This window comes from Cynocephalus volans, chromosome 12, assembly GCF_027409185.1.
Source record: "Cynocephalus volans isolate mCynVol1 chromosome 12, mCynVol1.pri, whole genome shotgun sequence".
Taxonomy (NCBI): Eukaryota; Metazoa; Chordata; class Mammalia; order Dermoptera; family Cynocephalidae; genus Cynocephalus; species Cynocephalus volans.
The window spans coordinates 77206338-77226135 of record NC_084471.1 but is presented as its reverse complement, the minus strand read 5'-3'; the positions used below and the strand labels follow the sequence as shown (position 1 = coordinate 77226135).

The following is a 19798-nucleotide window of genomic DNA, read 5'->3' as shown; positions in this document are numbered from 1 at the left end:
TTCCCAAATACTAATGGTTGTGACCCTGGAGTGACTGCATTCATTGATTGAGAACACAGGCATACTTCACCTCTTTTTCTGCTATGTCCAGGGCTATCTTGGAAATTCATAAATTGGTGTAAATTAAAACAGATGAGGATCCAAAGCAATGCAATATACTCATCCAGAGGTGTCTTAGGGCAGTGCTTCTTTCATCTGCATATAAGTCAGCTGGGCTCTTGTTAAAATGCCAATTCTGATTCGGTAGGTCGGGGTAGGGCCAGGGATTCTGCATTTCCCATAACCTCTTCGGTGATGCCATTGCTGCTGGTCCACAGAGCACACTTTGCATAGTGAGGATTTAAAATAAAATGCACATGGGCAATAACATGGTCTCAGAGAAAAAGATAACAAATATGAAGGAAATTGGACAATATCCCAAAAAATTAGATTTCAGGCAAGTAACACATTAATTAAATAATAAAAATCTCACCAAGAGAGTGATAGATGATTTTTAAAAAACAGGATATACTTAACATTTCTTCCTATCTGAGAATTTTGATGAACATTTTCTGAAGCTGATGCATTATTTAAATTTTGTAACCTTGACTAATAATTTCGATAGTGTTTTACTGGTTAATCAAATCCAGATACTTCATAAAGATACAAAAGTAATTGTTTTTCTAATCACCTGCACTTTCTCATGTTGGTAAAGAGTTCAGTAAATGTCAATGTCTGATTAAATATTCCTTTACAAAATTCATGTCAGAGCTGGTTGAAACTTCCCCTCCCCACCTTTTCTTAATCTGCTATGACAGCCTCTCTGTTCTTTCCTCTGATATGAGCAATGTCCTTGTATCTTCGTAGGTCAATGGGAAGGATCTCTCAAAGGCCACCCATGAAGAGGCAGTGGAAGCTTTTCGAAATGCCAAGGAGCCTATTGTGGTGCAGGTGTTAAGGCGAACGCCTCTCAGTAGACCAGCCTATGGAACAGCCCCAGAAGTGCAGCTCATGAATGCCAGCACTCAGACGGACATCACCTTTGAACACATCATGGCCCTGGCCAAGCTTCGGCCACCTACCCCACCAGTGCCAGACATCTGTCCATTTCTGCTCTCAGACAGGTATTTTTCTATCATTTCTCCCAAAGCCCAGTTTGTTTTCATTTGTCATTTAAAGTAGGTTTTAGAAAAAATCAGTCATCCTAGCAAGTTGACAATTACAGAGACAGGCTCCCTGCTCTGCTTGCAAAATGTCTCCACTGTGTCTACATCTAATTAGTTTTCAGCTGTTCTTGCTAGCTACCCTCCCTGGCCCATACAGTGGCTTCACCTCCTCAGTTATACCTGCTGAGGTACAATAGAAAATTCTCACCCTGATTAGTTCATTTCATATTTTCAGCCATCAAAAGCCTCACGCTAATCACTTTTCTCACCAAACCTGCCGCAAACCTTATGAAGACTCATGTGCAAGTGGCATGGTGACACTATTTTCTCCTCTGTGGGTCACCTCTTTCTCTCCCTTGCTCTTCTTTTTAAAGGAAAGCTAGGATATTAATTTAATTAAACTGCAGTTCTCCAAAGAAAGCAATTACAAATATGTTGAGATGTAAACAAAGATGTAAACTCTTTGACTGTCTAATGCTATGAAATAAGGAGTTATTAAAGGAATATTTCCTCCTGATTTTTACCAAATTTAGAGACAGAGATTTTATTCAAATAATTGTATGTGTACAGTTTTGGAAGTATGCTTTGCCCTATACATTTTGTTTTGTGATCTTTAAGTGAATATTCAAATATATTGAGAGTTTGATTTATAAGAGCAATAGTCTCTTTAGGCTGCATCTTTACTGCCTATTCCAATCTGTTCTGCACTTTGTAAAACACAGATCTGACCATGCCACTTCCCGGCCCTTTGGTGGCTTCCGTATGTCCATTTCAGCAGGTTACAGGTATATGTTAGCATCATTTGGGAACTTCAAGAAGCAATACCAATGCCTGAATCCCACGTCTGGCCAATTAAATAAAAATCTTTAGAGTGTGGCCCAGCCATCAGAATTTTTCAGAAATCTCCCTGGGCAATTCTAATGTGCAGGCAGATTTTGGAAACGATTCCTTGAGATGTCAAGTTCCAGGAGGGCAGGGGCTCTGGTTGTTTTAGGTCACTCTCTTCATTGTCCATTGCCTGCTAAATAGCCCTTGGTGTCAGGCACACACTAGATGGGATCGGCACTGGACTAGATGCTGGGCGTAAAACTGTGAACAAAAGTAAAGCCACTACCTCCTGGACTTTATATTCTAGAGGGGGACACAAACAACAAGAAAGCAAACATATATATTCTGTTCATTAGTACAGTGGACACATAGTAGCCATCCAATAAATACTTTCTTGAATGAATAAAAATAGCTCATTTTTATTAACTAAGTTAACATATTTTAGATAAGATTCCAAATGTTTTACATTTATTGCCTCATTTTGTCCTCACAACAACCTTATGGGGAAGTATATGATACTATTACCATGTTCGTGTCTCAGACGAGATGGATAATAAGTACCTTGGCCACCGTCACATAGCAAGGAAGAGACAGGGTCAGGCTTCTAAGCCTCAGACGTCTGGCCCCAGCACCCTCTCTCTCACCAGTGTGCTGTGCTGCTCTTCCTCAGTCCTGCAGCTATCAGCTGCAAAACAGCCTCTTCTAGCAAACTGCCTAGGACTGTACGAGTTCCGCCCCCACCATGTGTTCCCACGGCTTCCAATATATTCCCCTTAATTACTGCACTAGATTAAAATCCCTATTTAGCTGCTTTCCCCAATTAATTGGGCAAGAATTGGATTTTGTACACCAATATATCTCCAAGCCTTGGCCTAGGGCCTGGCATCCGGTAGGTACTCAGTAGATGTTGTAGAACAAATAAGGTGTTCCTCACAGCAGGGCTCCCGTCTTACGAACTGAAAGGAAAGGAAAACACACCAGATGCCCCAAACAGCAAGCTTGGATATTCTACCAGCCAAAATGGGCTTTGCAGAGCCAGTCCAGACATAAGCCGGGAGGGTTTACCTGTGCGACCAGCAGGCAAGGTGCTACCCGTACTGCTTGTGCTATTTTGGCTCACACTGGGTAACCCTATGTGGAGCTGATAGCCACAGATGGTAGTGAGAAGAGGCTGGTGGAGTATTTATGCTGACCCTAGGAGGACATCGGGAAGGTCTCTCTCATCTTTCAGCTAGTGAGAAGGAACTAATTTGTGTTACTAACTCTGATTTTTCAATGATGTCCACACTGGCAGGGCTTAGAGGTCTCACCTGCAACAACTTGTTTAATTGCACTTAGGCTTTTTTACTAACTTTAGAAACAGAGGTGGCCTTATGCCCTTTGCTGTTAAACCAGGCTCAACTTTTGTATGATATAATGTACAGTATCAATGTCATAGCATATAGTAATTTGAAGTGCATTTCTGTAAGTTATTTTCAAATGTTACTCTGAAGTTAAAGCATATATAAAAGCCATGCATAATGCCAGGATCCCCTCATTTCCTTTACCTCATTTGCTCTCTGTCACTGGGAATTTTCTAAAGGGATTATGAAACCCTATGGCTCATAGGAATTGCCAGTGAGTCATTGCCATGAATGCTCTTTAATATTTGTGCATGTGCCCTCTATCAAAGAGGGGAAAATGTGGGTTATGAGGGAATATATTAAGGGGGCAATGTGAGCTCATTTTAGAGTCTGAAAAATGTGTGCTTTTGGAGATGGCTTTCAAAAAACAGTCTGGGGCTGTGGATTATGAAATGGGTAGTGCTTTGTTACAAAATACCCCCCTTTGAGTAGACTGCAACCTCAAATGCCACACCCTCACCTATGGAGCAAGTCACATTCGGTGAGCGGAAGCAGGCCAGAAATCATCAAAGCAGCAGCAGGGACTGTCGAAGATTTCACATCAGTCCCTCCACAGAGCGCAGCACTGACCATGGACTCTTACCCTCAGTATTCTCTGAGGAGTAGCAAATTGATGGACTTCATGGAGGGCAGAAGGAAAAGCAATTGCTCTTTCTGTGCTATAGTTCATTCAAAGGCTAGATCACTACAGGCCCAATCCCAAAGCAGAGAAAACTAAATGAAATTCTAAAATCAGTTTCAATCTTGAAAACTGCCCTTCTGATCCATTCCTATCATATTGCTACATTCCCCGTAGCTGCCATTCCCTTCATCCAATGGAGCACGAATTTTATGAGGACAATGAGTATCTCTCCAGCTTGCCTGCTGATGCAGACCGAGCAGATGACTTCGAATATGAGGTAAGATCGTTTTCACACCACTTCTCACTTCTTCCTGAAGTTATGCTGGAGGGGTTTTGCATAACAAAGAAATTATTACTGTGAGAAATACCTTGTCTATGATATATCCAGGGTAAGATCTTTTAAATAATATTTGTTTTAGCTCTTTAGCTCTAGTACTTTAAGGACAGTAGAAAACATTTTTATAGAATAGGACTGAAAATAATTTGCTCACATTTTTGTTGCTTTTGATACATAATATTATGGCAACTACTTTTTTTCTTTTTTCTGTAATATAAGCAGATTTCCAGGTAGAGTTTGGAAAAGAAATCATATTTAAAACCAAGATTGTACTATTTTTTTATTCATTGTATAGTATTCTAATTTTAATTGATAAGCTAAATTTGGTATTAGTTATATTTCCCTTCACAAATTCAGTATTCTCCTTATTTATGACTTAATAAACAATATTCTGTTTATTTTACACTTGTACTCTAAGAGCAATTTCATGGACTTTCTAGAAATAGAGATGACCTCATGCCTTTTGTTGTTAAACTGTGTTTAGCCTTCACATGATATAATGTTAGAGCATCTGTACTGTGATATATAACAATTGAAAAAGCTAACCTATTAATTATTTTAAAGCTTTCACAAAAGTTAAAGGATTTATCCTATTTCCTCTGCTTCTTCAGTCTTTAAATCTTGGAAAGATTTCAGACTACTCTGACATTTGGAAATAAAATAAATCGAGGAGGCAAAGAAGCTTTGTAAACAGGCACAGAACCCATGATTATCTGCCCTTTTAATGCTTCAGATGATGCCATACAAGTTCAGCAAAGTGTTCTTTTCCATTTTACATCCAGGAAATTCTGAAATCTCTTCCCTTAGGAGGATCTGAAATCAAATAAGGCCAATCCAGTGAAGCTCACCTAAAGCAAATAGACGTTTATTTGAAATCTTCCCCCTGCAAAAGTCATTGCTGGGGATTACAGAAATCATTATTTCTTTGCAGCCACAATTTGGAAGGATGTACAGTGACACCTAGTATCTGAGTAGATGGTTTTGTCATTGTTGTTGTCCATGTTAATTTTTTAGCCCTTCCTCTCCATTAAGTCGATTGAAAAGTTTTATTTTATAAATCCACTCAAGTACGGGCAGGCACTGAAATATCCATTAAGTTTTGTCTATTTTATGGAAGTAAATTACAAAATTGAGTCACTTATCCAAATAATTCAAGATTAAACTATGTTTTTCTTTCAGTTAATGAATACTTTGGGTTTGGGGACTGAGATTACCTAGATCACGTCAGCTTTTTATTTAATTTGTGCCTTGAAGCCTTATTAAATTAAATTCTTGTGCTGGGGGAGGGTATGGGAGGAAGTCTTGTTTAAGCTAGGCAAGTTACCAGTAAAATCCTTTTAATTAATCAGCATATCTTTGAAATATTACAATACAGACCGATTTCCGTACATTTCTATAGGGCTAACTGCAGCTGAACCACATCCTCTTTTTTGACCAATAGCAATCCCTAGAAATGCCAACATCAGGATGGCAATGGTGGTAAATGCTCAGACAAGCTCTCTGTAGCCTGTAATCTCAACTAATCACAGCATCATAGTCATTAATTTGCTGTCAGCCATGATTCTGTTGCCAAAGGCACCTTTCTGAGTGATTGAAATAAAGAATGTTCCTGTGAAATTTAAATAAGGAAGGAGTTGCTATGACAGTCTTCAATCATGAGAAAGACTGCATTTGAGAATACCATATATGGTTAAAGGCAGAGTGGAGACGTAAGGGAATACCCCAAGGATAATTTACCAAATTTAAGAGGGAAGTATGATTCTATCTAGTATTCCTCAGTCTGTTACAGTTACGAGGGTACTTCAAAAAGTTCACAGAAAAATAAAATTAAAACGTAATATGAATCTGTCCACAAATTTTTTGTACCCTCGCGTGTGACACACACGTAGAGTGGCACCCACCGTTCCTCATGGCTGCATCAGATTAGACTGTAAAATCTAGTCAGTGCACTCCCTTCACCAGAGCCTATCGCGGATACTGCATTAAGTGGGGAGATTTAGAAATGCTAATCCTGTCTGTTTTGCACCTTTACTACTGCACCTAGAAGCAGACTGATCAAGTGTCTCTGCAACCAGCTGAGAAGACCCCAGCTCCTCCAGGAGCCTCATCATAACCCTGTAGCTCTGGGGATGGGATGGACAAATACCTTCAGGAAGGACCAGTTTTGTGCCACTTAGAGAATATTACAGGAAACTAAGGTCTGATGGCCAGAGACAGGGCTTCAGCTCAGACAGAGACACTGTTCCTCCTCAACATAAACATGAACACACAACAGCCAGGCAATCAAAGAAGTAAAGAGAAGACTCCTTTTTTTATCTGCTTTCATATTTTAGTACCATAAGAATTTACTGAGTACTTAAAATGTGCCAGGCACTCATCTAAGTATTGGACTGATGAAGCCCCGTAGGGAGGGAGGGAAATGGACAATAAGCAAATGAGGAAAGACATATTCTATTAGATGGTGGTAAGTGCTCATGGAGATCAGTAACAGTGGGAAATTGGTGGTGTTGGGACAGGATGTTGCTACCTTCTACAAGGTGGGCAGGGAAGTCCTCTCTCATGAGAGACCTAAAGAAAGTAAGAGATCTAGCCATGTGGAAGGAGCTTTTCAGAAGGAGGGACGGGCAAATTCAAAGGACCTGGAGCAGGAGCATGCCGGAGTGCTCAAGGAACAGCAAAGAGGCCAGTGCGCTCTAGCAGCACGGGCCAGGGGGACAGCAGCAGGCGGTGAAGTCAGCGTGACCAGCGGCATCATCTCTTGAAGAGCCTTTGGCTTTAACTATGAGACGGGCAGTTGCTGGAGCCGAGGATGGCCACGTTCTGACTCCCTGACGGGATCACCCCAGCTGCTAGGGTGAGATCAACGGGAGGGAGCAGAGGCTACAGGAGGACAGTCAGGTGACAGGGGGAGGTGGCCTGGACCTGGGTGGTGGTGGCGGAGAGGGGAGAACATAATCTAGAAGAACTGTATCCACCCTAGCCTGGAGGGCTGTGTCTAAATATCTGTCTTTCCATTACTTACCTCATAGATTTCATAAAGTGTGTGCTATGGTAATTTTCTTCTGACTTTTTAAATGCAAAATATTATAGATCAGACATGACTTCCAGCATCCGCTGGAAGAAGAATAAATTCACTCTTTAAAAGACAGAACTTATAGTACACAGACTGCATTTCTGAACTTGCTAAAATGCAAACTATGCATTTTAGCATCTTTTTAAAAGACCTACTTACTATTGACTTAGTGAACGAAAGCTGATCTGTCCATCTTGTGAATACATATTCAGGAAGTTTTAGAGCATGGATTACTGACCCAATAGACCAAAACAGATCTGACTATCTTGTAAATACAAATTTAGGGAACTTTTAACATAAAGTTTATTGCATTGATGGACTGTGATAGCTCTCTTCAGAGCCCTGATGGACAGCAAACGCTTCTTTGGAGATATTATAGTCAATGTGTCAGTGTTATGGCGACTCTGATATGTTAGGGACTTCTGTGAAATTTTAATGACACTCATATCTCACCATGACCTATCACCACTTTTGCTAACAAAAATATTTAACTGGGTTTAAAATTTCCCCACAGTGCTTCAGAAAAGTCTCAGAGGACTAGTCTACATTAAAAGACTCACAGCTTGAAATTTGTTCTCTTTAAAAAATGATGGTACTTCTTCTTTAATTAAAAATGATAAATGATTTTAATTTAATTTTTGAGAGAAAATAAAAGTATCAAAATTTAAACAATGCCCCCGTCATAAGCATCAGGGTATTTCATGCCCCTGGAATACCACTGAGGATTAAGCTTCTTCTCTTCTTTATTTTCAACCTTGTTCATTTTTTTCTTCCTAAAGCCAGCTAAAGGTTGAAATAAATCATAAATAGCCCTTAGCAAGTCAGAGGCAGATCTCAAATTCAACCTCTACCAGAAATGACTTAAAGGGAAAGACTTCGAGAAATGTAGAGCTCTTTCACCCAACTCCTAATAAAGATATGTTTGCTACTGCCTTGGTGCAAGGAAGATGTTGAATTTTCTGCAGCATTTGCAATTAGCTGTCAAAGGTCAGTGCTTATAGAGGAGTCAGAAGCCAATAAGTGCAAAATTTTGACAGTATAAAACCTCACGTTAGCCAAGACAAGCAAATAATTTAAGCAACATTTCTTTGTCCACAAATTTTGATCACTTAGAAATGCTACTTGAAATCATTTTCACTTCTTCCTCTAAGATCAGGCAGAAGTAACATATGCAAGAGCCTAAATTAGGTATCCTTTATGTGTCTATTGTCATAAAATTGAAAGGAAAGATAAATTTAGAAGTTTTCTTGAAGAGTTATTAAAGGTGGAAAGAAGGGGCCAAGTATGAGTATATGTCAGAGTTCTGTGTAGGTATTAACTGAAAACCATCCTTGGTCCAGTGTCTGTAAATAGGAAGGAGCATTTAGCATATTAATTAGCTTCTTCTTGGCAATCCTTATGCGAAGCATAAGTAAACCCTTTTGCTGTGCTGAGAAGTGTCATTTTGCAAAATGTAGTTCCTGGATCTGGATTCCTGCAAGTATGTGCAGAATATTTGGGAGAATTTAAGTATATAACCTCTCTCTTACATAGTTAAAGAGAACCACGAATCAGGGAGATTTTTATTTTTTTAAAAAAAAGAGGATACCGTTAATTAGATTCCAGTCACATTTTTTTGAGCAACTTCATGATTTGGGAAGCCAGTGTTAAAAAATATCTCCCTCGTGCGTATGTGTAGAGCTTCATAGACCTTTCCAGGCTCTGAGGGCTGAGACCTTATCTGCCTTGTTTATCATTGCATCACATCGCCTGTTTGCTAGTGGAGCTCAATAAATATTTGATGAAAGAAAAAATGAGGATTCCCCTTACTGTCTGCGTAGACCAACTTCTGAGCAGTTCAGTCCCTTTCCTCCTTCTGTACAAGGGAATTGGAAAAGAACCTGGGACCACCGTGTGATTACAATAAATGCCCTCTCTCTTTCCAGTAGGTTTGTGTTTTGTGAGTCAAGGGTTTTAATCCTAGGACCATTTTTCTTTCAGTTAGACACTTCTAAGGAAAGAGACAAAATGGCAAAAAAATGGGGAGAAATAATTGATGAACTAGAAAGTTAATGGTCTCCATGAATATTTACCTCTATTGGCCATCATTCTATAAAATCATAGAATCTCATACTTGGTATAAATTTGACATGTTCTGTAATCCACCCATTTACTCCCTTTATAACTTCTTCACCAGGGGCTCATTGAGCACATGTGTGAAACACTACAGTAGACAGGGAATTGAGCACCTCCCCAACTAGCCAGGTATGACTCTGATGACCTCTGATATTCAGAGAGGTAAACATATCAAAGAGTTTGAAAACCAATGATGGAAGGAACATATTTGGGTATGAAACATAATTAATAAAGAGACTGTATATTATCCATATGTTGTGGTGGATAGTACAGAAAGGGGAAAATAGTGTAAGAGTATAAAAGTGAAGAATATTCAGAATTTCTTAATTTATCAGGTGCTTTGTATTTCACCAGTCTCTCTTCTTCCACTTATTGAGAATTATTAAGGAAATGTCTAAAATGATTGTATACCACTTACTACTGGGGCAATAAAATCCTCCATTTAAAAATCAATTTAGTGTCATTCTTTTGGAAAATTTACAGAATTGAAAACTGATCTAGATGAAGTGTGAAAATATTTTTTATGATTTGAGCATAGGTATTCTGTCAGTTTGGAGTTGGTTCATTGAGTTGCCTATTAATGACCACCAGTTTCTCAATTTTGTCAGAAGGAAGTCTTTTTTTTTTTTACATGCCAAAAAAACAATTTATTAGACTCAATAGCTATTTGTGATAAAAACATGGTGAACTATGAATGCAAAGAAAGTTCTTTAAAATGGTGAATAGAATATATGAAAAAATCGACAGCAAACATTATGCTAAAATTTGAAACACTATTAAAGTAGCACCAAGAGATAGATGTTTCTTTTCATGGATATTGTTTGCTGATTGGTCTAGGCAACCAAACAAAAAACAGTAATCAATATGGTAAAGGAAAAGACCAAATCATTCTTTATATATACACATGATATGAAATCAAAAGAAGCAAATAAAAACCTCTTTAAAACGAATAAGTTATGTAATATCTGGTAAAGATACAAGCAAATATAAAAATCATATTTTCTTTTTTTATCAGCACAGTAATCTATTTGGGGAATGTAAGTTTTAAATCCCATTTTGTAATATCAGCCACCTTCAATATTTAGAAAAAAATTAATATTTAAAACCTAAGTGAAGAATATTACTGAAAGACATAAAAGAAGATTTGAATATTGGCATCGATATTCCATGTTCTTGTAAAAAAAAAATCATTTAGTATAAATGTCTTTTTAAATATATAGATTTAATATAATTTCAATGAATAAATCTCAAAAGTGTTTTTATTATTGAGGGTGTGTGGCAAATTCATGCTAAATTTTTATGGAAAGAAAAGTATGAGAATAGCCAAGAAAACAGAGCACAGAAGACTCACTTCTCTATCAGAGGCCAAACCAGAGAGCTGTCAGACATTGGGGCTTATAGTTCCAGACTCTGTGTGACAGGTTTCTTCTTCTTGTCACCATTACCTGTCCTTTGTCCCCAACATTTCTTGATCTGTAGGGCAGTTTTTGGTCTCTTGTGGCCAGGCCCCTGGTCTCTGCAGTTCATTCTCTTCAGCACTGCCAGATCAAACCATCCCAAACACACTTCTCTTTGGGTCACTCCCCCAGCCACCATCTTGTATGACTCTTTTTCTTGAATTAACTCTAAAATCCTCTGCCTGGCATTGAAGGCCCTTGTACTCTGTCACCACCCTACCTTTCCAGGCATTGGGGTCAAACTCCACCGCACAGCAATACTCAGGGAAGCTGTGTGTTCTCCTTCCTCTGGGCCTTTGCTCATGGCCCTCTCTGCCCCTGGAATGCCTTTGTGACAATTTCTGCCATCATCCTGAGACAGATCCATGCATCGCTCCTTCAGAAGCTTTTCACAATGCGCCTGCCATGTAATGTACTCCTTCCCACCACTGGACTCCCGTACCACATTCTGTAAATACTTTCTGTCCTTTAGATTATGCTCTGGGGTATAGACATTTATGTACTTACTTTCGACTTCTAAACAGCTTGTCATTCTTAACAGAAGCACCCATTGAAGTAATTATCTTTACATGACCAGGAGAGCCCAGCACACGCCCCAACACACAGTGGGCCCTCGGCAGCATTTGCATGATGAGTTAGTTCATACATTACTGACCATCGCTGCTACTGTTCACATACGTGTCACAAGAACACAAAGTGTTAAATTGGAAAAAAAGAGAAGAAAGCTGATGGAGAATAGCAATTTGAAGTAAAGTGTTTAAGTCTTTGTTTTTCTTATAATAATTCAATTAACACTCCAGTAATTAGAGTAAATGGATTTAAGCATACACTTGTGCCAGACTGTAAAGCAAAAAAATTGAGATTTTTTTGTTGTTGCCATTTTAACAAGGAAGATGTGTGTGTTTTACCACAAACATGAAAGCTGGTGAACCCTTGTAAATAGATGTGTCAATTTACGTAGATAAAGAGTGATCAGGGTTCAGTTCTGTTAGGATAACCATACATCCTGGTTTGCCCTAAACAGTCTAGGTGTTTGGCTAATGTTCCAATAATATTAGGAATATTACCCTGTTTCACTCTCAAAAAATCTTACTTTGACAATACATTGTATGGTTGTCCTAGTTTTTATACTTGTTGGACCTTAATCAAGGCTGATACTTTGAAATCACATGGTATACAATCTTAGTATTTCAAGCAGCTGTGACTCAGACTTTCCTAATTTGAATATTCATGTTTATTAAACTTTCCTAAGTTGTGGGGATTCTTTTTTTTTTTTTTTTTAAGTCCTCCTTAAGGAGTGACTAGAAAGAAAAAGCCACAGAGTTGGGACAGATATTAAAGTTATTGTAATTCTTATTTCTTACTGAAAAAAATGAGGTTAGTGTTAATTTGGTAATATAATTTCACAAAACAAATGTGAAGCAAATCTGTCTTTCACCTCACCAATTGATTATGACAACACTAAACCTTACTTCCTAAGAAAGCACTGAAAAAGCAAATTGTGCCTTCCAAGTTGGTTATTAAACAAAGGAACCATGGTCACCTTTATTTTACTAGGAATCTAGATATAAAATGAAGATTCCTTATACATATATGAATTTTATCAAAAGCCAACATTTAATTTTTGTTTGAAAATACTCACGATACACATTCAGAGGATTTCCTGAATTACTTAGAGGTGTTTGTGAAAGGTTATGTTTAAGGTGAATATTTGCATATCAAATCTTATTTTCCCAGTGACTTCTATGCTGCTTTCAAAGAACTGTTTTCACAGGGGCAGAGAAAGGAGAGCTGTCTTTTCTGGCATAAAGCAAATTGACTGTAAGGATTCCAGTGTTTCTTTCTCAGGCAATATAATCATGTGGAAGGAAACCAAACAGGCAGCCTGGTCCCAGTTCTAGCTCCATCTCTTCAATGGACCACTTAACCTTTGGATGCCTGCATCCTCACATGTGACTCCTTGGGGACAGCAGGTTTTGGTTATGGAGTGATTGATTGGTCAGTATTTAGTTCTCAGATGTCACTCCTAAGCAAAGTGAGACAAATGTATGGTCAAATCCTTGATTGTTTACAAATATTTTAACATTTCAAAGAAATCAACTCACATTTTATGGGTTTTTATAGAGAGGTCATACATACTTACATAGTCTGCATCTGCTATCATATTGTCCCAACTGGTAGCAAGTAGCATACCTCTCCATAGTATCTCTGACTAGTTTGAGTGTTCAGAGCAAATTAATTCATACACGTTTGCCAGTTTGAAATGGAGAATGCAGTCTGTAGGAACTAGACAACTTTTATTTAAATACAAATTGGGGGGGGTTAATTTAAAAGATACAAAAAATAATCCTAGTTTGGATTTTTTTTTTCCACCGTATTATATTGTCTCTGAAATGAATGTTGGAATCCTTAAAAGCGGTCTGTTTTATATTGGGATGACAGTTCTCTCTCTCCTTCTTCAAGGGCATAAGCTATTAGTGATGCTCTAGTTTGGGGTTACATGTTGTGTTCACCGGTATTCACTATGTATTAAATAATCCAATCCAATATAATTGATTATAAGTGAAAGAGATGGCATGTCATGGTAGAAGAATTATGGCAAAATAAAATTTTTAAATATGGTCATCTGCAATTGTACCATGTGAGATAACCATATAATTTTGTGTGCTTTTCCCTCTTCCATGTGCATTGTATTTATATAACTGCAACTTTACCATTTTGTTGAATATTTACATTTTTTCCACATTTTCTTAACTATAGTGGGAACTGTTTTACTCATGAATTTTTGTCTACATTCTAGAATTATCTCCATAAGAAAAGTTTTCTGCAAGTAACTTGTATTGATGCATATGAATCATTTTTAACACTTCAGATAATTATGTATCAACAGATTGCTTTCCAAAAATGTTGTATTAATTTATATTTTCATAGGCAATATAGGACAGTAGTCTCATTAGTATTCAGTGTTTGTATATCATTCAGTACCATACAATTGTTATTTTAAACAAATTTTAAAAGGTACTTGGAATAAATACCCAGTTTATGGAAATAATACAGTCCCACGAACACAGTCAATGGGCTTAATATTATAGTTAATATCTAGTGCATTCCTACTTCCAGATCAGCTGTATATTCAAATACTCGTATAGATACAGAAGCACAAGTTTTAAAAAAAAATGAAATGAATTATAAGAGATTCAAATTTTCAAAATTATAAGATGTTTTAAATGAAGTCAGAGATTGCCTTCTAACTTAAACGTGATTCTTCCCCAGATCTGCTCTCTCATCTGTTCTGTCTTGTTTAATGGCCCCATCATAGGCACAATTATAAAAGTTCCCATGTACTGATTATTTATTTTATTGCCAGGCTCTCAACTAGGTGCTTTAGAGATCACCTCTAATCCTTGAAACAAACTTTCTTTCTAGGTATGGTAGCACAGACTAGAAAGCTGAAAGTAGTCCTAATTTCCTCCTGCCCCTCACCTCCACTAGCCATTACATCATCTCAGTTCAGCCTGGGGCATCTTTATGTCCAGCCCCACCCTCGTTCCTCCCAGGCAGTGGCCTCCTGCCTCCTCTTTCTGCCCCTAGTCTCTGCCGCCATATTGTCTTTCTTAGGGTGACCACATCATTTTTCTGCTGGAAACTCTTCCAGGATTCTCCGTTGCTTCTAGCCATGCTCCTCAAGGCTTTTTCATAGAGGAATATGAGGAACGTGAGCCCACAACATCTGGGTGTACAGTCTGAAGCACAATTTTATGTGGGTTTTGTGTTTCATTTTTCTAGAGTGATGTGAAATTTGCCTTTTACCCCTTAGTAGCTGCATTATAGTCCAATATAAATTTCAAATGTTTCACCAATAACTCAATTTTATCTTCCTTTCCCATCTCCACAAATTGATACTCTAGAAAGATGCATCATGCTGTTAATCTGTGGCTTTGTGGATCCCCTGACATTCCAGTTTGGAAAACTCAAGGTCTCTGCAAACGCCACAGCACAGGAGGCTCCTCCCTTCTGCCCTTCTGTCTTCACCACCTCTGATTTCAGTGCATTGTAGGATGCTGCGCTTCTGCCACATGAACTTGCAATTCCCCAGACAAGCCTTTGCTGTTTTTGTTTTTCTCTGCCTGGAATATTCCCTCTTCTCTTCCTCTGCCCTGTTACCATCCCCTGTTTTTGGAGCACATCTTGCATACTACCATTGACTTTGTGATGGATATAGAAATAAGAACACCCAGACAAAATACTGAACAAACATAAGATACTGTTACAGTTATTTACTTTAAAAAGCACTGGGTCTTAGTTTCTGTCCTCTGCACCCGATTCCACTTGCCTTGTTGTGTGATTATTGCTTGTTCTCACTTTGGGTTCCCCCAAAAGTCTCTGACCTTTCTCAGAATGTAGGACCTTGTCTTATGCATCCCCCTCTCTCAAGTACCAAGCACTTGGTAGAATGATTGAAGCAATGACTAAGTCTTAAATATACTTGCAGGCTAGCAAATCTAGGGTATAAATTTTTAAGAGGGTTTAGAGCTGGAACTCTTTAGATGTATCTCTCATTTTTGCAAAAAGTTGGTTTGTTCTTCAAATTAAATATGAGAGGAAATATGATCATATGTTTTTCTAGTTGAAATTTGAAATTATTAAATTATTATTTATGGTTCTGATAAATATGCTTAAAAATGTGTTACAGACACACACTCACAAAGACTCTGACTCTGCCTCTTTATTGGCTAGTAGGATGTTTAGAATGTGGTAATGGAGCAAATAAATCTTTTGGCTCATTTTAAACCCAGAGGAAGATGTCAACAGTAATAATGATGTTTGCAGATGAAACGTTGGACAGTAATATTTTGAAATACAACAACAAATAATCTACATCTGTAGTCATCATAAACAGAACAGATTAGGAGAATGTGAAGATAAATGCATAAAGCTGGTAATCACTTTGATCGAACTGAGATGTGCCACTTACACACATCATCGGATTTTATTTATTTATTTTTTCTTTAACATATCAAAAGAGAAAAGTGTTTTTTTAAATTTTATTGATTATGTATTTCATTACTTAGGACACAGCATTTAAGGAAACATATGTTTGTATTTGGTGTTGATGCAAGTTGTTACAGAAGCCACTGTTTTGGAACACAAACCTAATATAAGTTGGAGCTCTACAGCAGAGATTATTCACCAGCCATAGTTTAAATTGACAGGTCTCTCAAATACTCTTTTGCCTGTGCTTTCACTTCATTGTTCTTGCCCACTTATAGATATTTCCTTTTCATATTTCTATTTGTTTTTCAGTAGCAAAATGTTGGAAGCTAAATCTGAAATTTTTGTCTATGTTCTGTAAAACACATTTGAAACCATCTGCCCTTTTCACTCTCCTGAGAAGACCAGATTTTAAAGTCACAGATTCTGTGACTTTCTTCTCTTCCAGTAGGAAGTGAAGGATTCTGCAGGAAACAGTAACCAAGGAGGAATCTGGTATAGAAAGCTTGTTTAAAGATATATACGTACTTTTAGAAGGAGAACTATGAGATGAATAGAGCTGTCTTTTCAAATATAGAAGGATTATTAGTAATCAAGGTATAATAAGAAGTATTAGAGATAGAACTTTAAAATAAAAATGGATAAATATATTTGGATAAAGAACAATTAAATGCTATTTGTACAGAAGAGAATAAAAATAAAGAGAACTTTGACATGGTAGAATATGAACCATAAGAAGTCTATACATGCACATCCGATTTACTCGACAAAGGAAAGAAGGCCCAAGAAGGTTAAAGATTCACCTGTCACAGCTAATTAATGGCAGATGATGGACAGGAATTTCTTCTCTCTCCTGAAAAAAGACTTTATGATTTTAAAAGTAATAGGTGCTCATTATTGGTATTTTCTTATTCAGATTCCCCTTTGGCATGTCATTGAGTATGTGTTATTTTCTAGAGTGTATAATTGTCAAGAGTATGTAATATTTCACCTTCCTTTTATAGACAAACTAAAACTAATACACCCTACAAAGTGTGATTACCTGTGATGTATCTTACAAGACAGGTTTAAAACTCCTAAATAGCCACTGGCAGGGTAGTGTGTTTCCAAGAGGATGTTTAGGAGTAGCCAGAGGATCAACTGACAGCTGTTGAGCCTTTTTACAGCTAGGAAGTCCATAATCCTTAAAGAATTTTTCCTTCCTTTGACTTATACGTGGATATCTGCCAAATAAAGACAGTTGTAAATCCTTTTAAACAAAAGTTGTGAATACACTTTAAGAAGATGTGAACAATTGAATTGGAGAATTCAAAAGAAAACTGATTCTCTGAGTGACACACTACCAGTGTTTTCGGTTAGGAAAGATTTAATCTCTTTCTGTCTCATATGCATAGATATTAATAAGATCTCTTCCTCCAAAATGAAAAGTGAAAGGGACTCCAAACTTCTGTTTCTTTCCCTCAGATAACGCAGATGACCAGCAGAATTTCCATTACTTACTTTTCGCTGTGTTAACTTGAAGGGCTCCATTTTCCAAATGATGTGCTTTGGGATTTGCTCACCTTACAATTTTTTTTACTGATGCAATCTTATGCAATAAAACCTAGTGTGTGATGGGTAAACAAATTCACAGAACTAGAGTAATGCATATAGGTGGCAGCGCGTGTGAATATTCAATTAGTTTTACTATCTGACTCTCACAGGAGGAAATGCATTATCCCCCCTTTAAAACAAGACTGGCCATTTTATATGCAGGTTTTATTCTTTACACCTGCCAAAAGTAGAGAAAGCCATATGTTCTCTCAGGGACTTATCTCAGGTGGGGAGGAATTATTTTTAGGTTCATTACTTGTCACTCTTCTTAATGGTCTCGAACACATGCATAAATGTATGGTAACAAATTGTGGGCTTCTGTAATATAATAATTCAAGTTGATCAATAGCTGATTGGTATTGGATCAGTTGTGTCAAAAAGATTCTAGAAGATTTTCTAATACCCAAATTATTTTGCTCAGTTTTCAACTGTATGAAATAAATTCCCTTCATTAAGTCCTCATTTATTATCCCCTATAAATAACGTACACATTAATTTGCCAGGCAGTCCTTCAAAATGTTTATTCCTGACAAACTAAATGTCTAATTATATCATTTTTATTAGAGGAGAAATTATACATAATTGGACTAAGTCAGGTGTGGGCTCACATCAGACTCCATTGCTTAGTACTTGTGTGACCTCACTTATCCTCATGTTTTTTGTCTGTGAAAGAATATAACATTAATAATATGTATTTCTTAATATTAAATTAGATAATATATGAAAACATGTGCAGTGGCTGGCACATATATGGTAGATACATGTATTTATGCCATCATTTTATGGCCCTGAGTGAAGAATGGCTTCCAGGTTTCCCTCTTAGCTGAAAGGTTCCTCTCACATAGGTGCTATTGACTGAGATGTAAAATGCTGTAAAAGAAGCAAAGTTATGGGTTTGCTTGTGGACAGTTTTGGACATGAGAATACCCAGATAGAAATACCCAGAAAACAGATGAACACTCAGAGCTACAGCTGAAAATAGTAGAACTCACTGGCGTTGGAGAACTAAGAATGTAAGCATTTAGGTGTTAGTTGGAGTCTGTGACTTTACACATTGCTTGGGAAATATTTATTAAGCTCATCAAGACAATCTCATATTTCTCAAGAGGTATTTATTAAGTTCATATGAGACTGTCTTAGGCACTGGGAATACACAATAACACAATATCACTGGTTTTCTGGAATTTGTATGCAAAAGGGAAAAAAGACAGTAAAAAATAAAAAGGAAGTAAGAAAATCTCAAATTTAGATAATAAGCATTAGGAAGAAAATAGTGTGACATGCCGGTGTAAGGCAACTGCAGATAGAACAGTCAAAAAATGCCTCTCTGAAAGCTGAAAAGAAAGAGCCACCAATGCAAAGATCTGAGGGAATAATAATAAATAATCAACAACAACAACAACAACTATTTCTTGCTGTAAAGCATTGGTATATATTGACTCATTTATTCATTTTTAATCTACTCTATTGAGGTATGATTGACATACAAAAAGCTGTGCATATTTAATACACGCACCTTGATGACTTTAGAGACAAGTGCACATTCATGAAACCATCACCACGATCCACACCATAAACATAGTCAGCAAAGTTGCAAAATGCAAAATCAACATACAAAAATCAGTTGCACTTCTATACACTAACAGCAAACTATCTAAAAAGGAAATTTAAAAACAATGTCATTTACAATAGCATCAAAAAGAATAAAATACTTAGGAAATAAATTTAATCAGGGAGGTAAAAGTCTTATACACAGAACACTATAAAACACTAACAAAAGACATTAAAGCAGACCCAGATAAATGGAAAGATATTGCATATTCGTGGACTGGAAGAATTAATAATGTTAGAATATCCATACTACCCAAAGTGATCAATGTAGTCCCTATCAAAATCCCAGTGGCATTTGTTTACATTGACTCATTTAAACTCAACTACAACAGTATGAGGTAGGTATTATAACCACCTCCATTTTACATATGAGGGAATTGAGACAGAAAAAGGTCAAGAACTATGTTATTGCTGGTTAGTGGAAGAGCTCGTAATCACACCGAGGCTCCAGATCACCTGCTCAGCTACACAAAGGGCAGGTGTATGTATAGTTAAAGTCCCTTAGGAAAGAAGATGCTTTACAGGAAGAGATAGTTGTTGTTGTTGATCATTGTTGTTATTCCCTCGGTGCACTATTTGAACAAAAACGCTGAGGTCTTCATAGTGTAGTTTGTAGAGGATA

The 19798-nt window shown here is 37.3% G+C and overlaps 1 protein-coding gene across 2 annotated transcripts in view; it reads left to right on the top strand.

Moving 5' to 3' along the window:
- Positions 1-19798, top strand: part of PDZRN4 (PDZ domain containing ring finger 4) — a 335879-nt gene that overhangs the window by 275784 nt on the left and 40297 nt on the right. For both annotated transcript variants that reach the window (XM_063075880.1, XM_063075881.1), the window contains 2 exons: positions 847-1103; positions 4173-4275. In XM_063075880.1, the coding sequence (XP_062931950.1) occupies positions 847-1103; positions 4173-4275 (360 nt within the window). The remainder of the gene's footprint in view (positions 1-846; positions 1104-4172; positions 4276-19798) is intronic.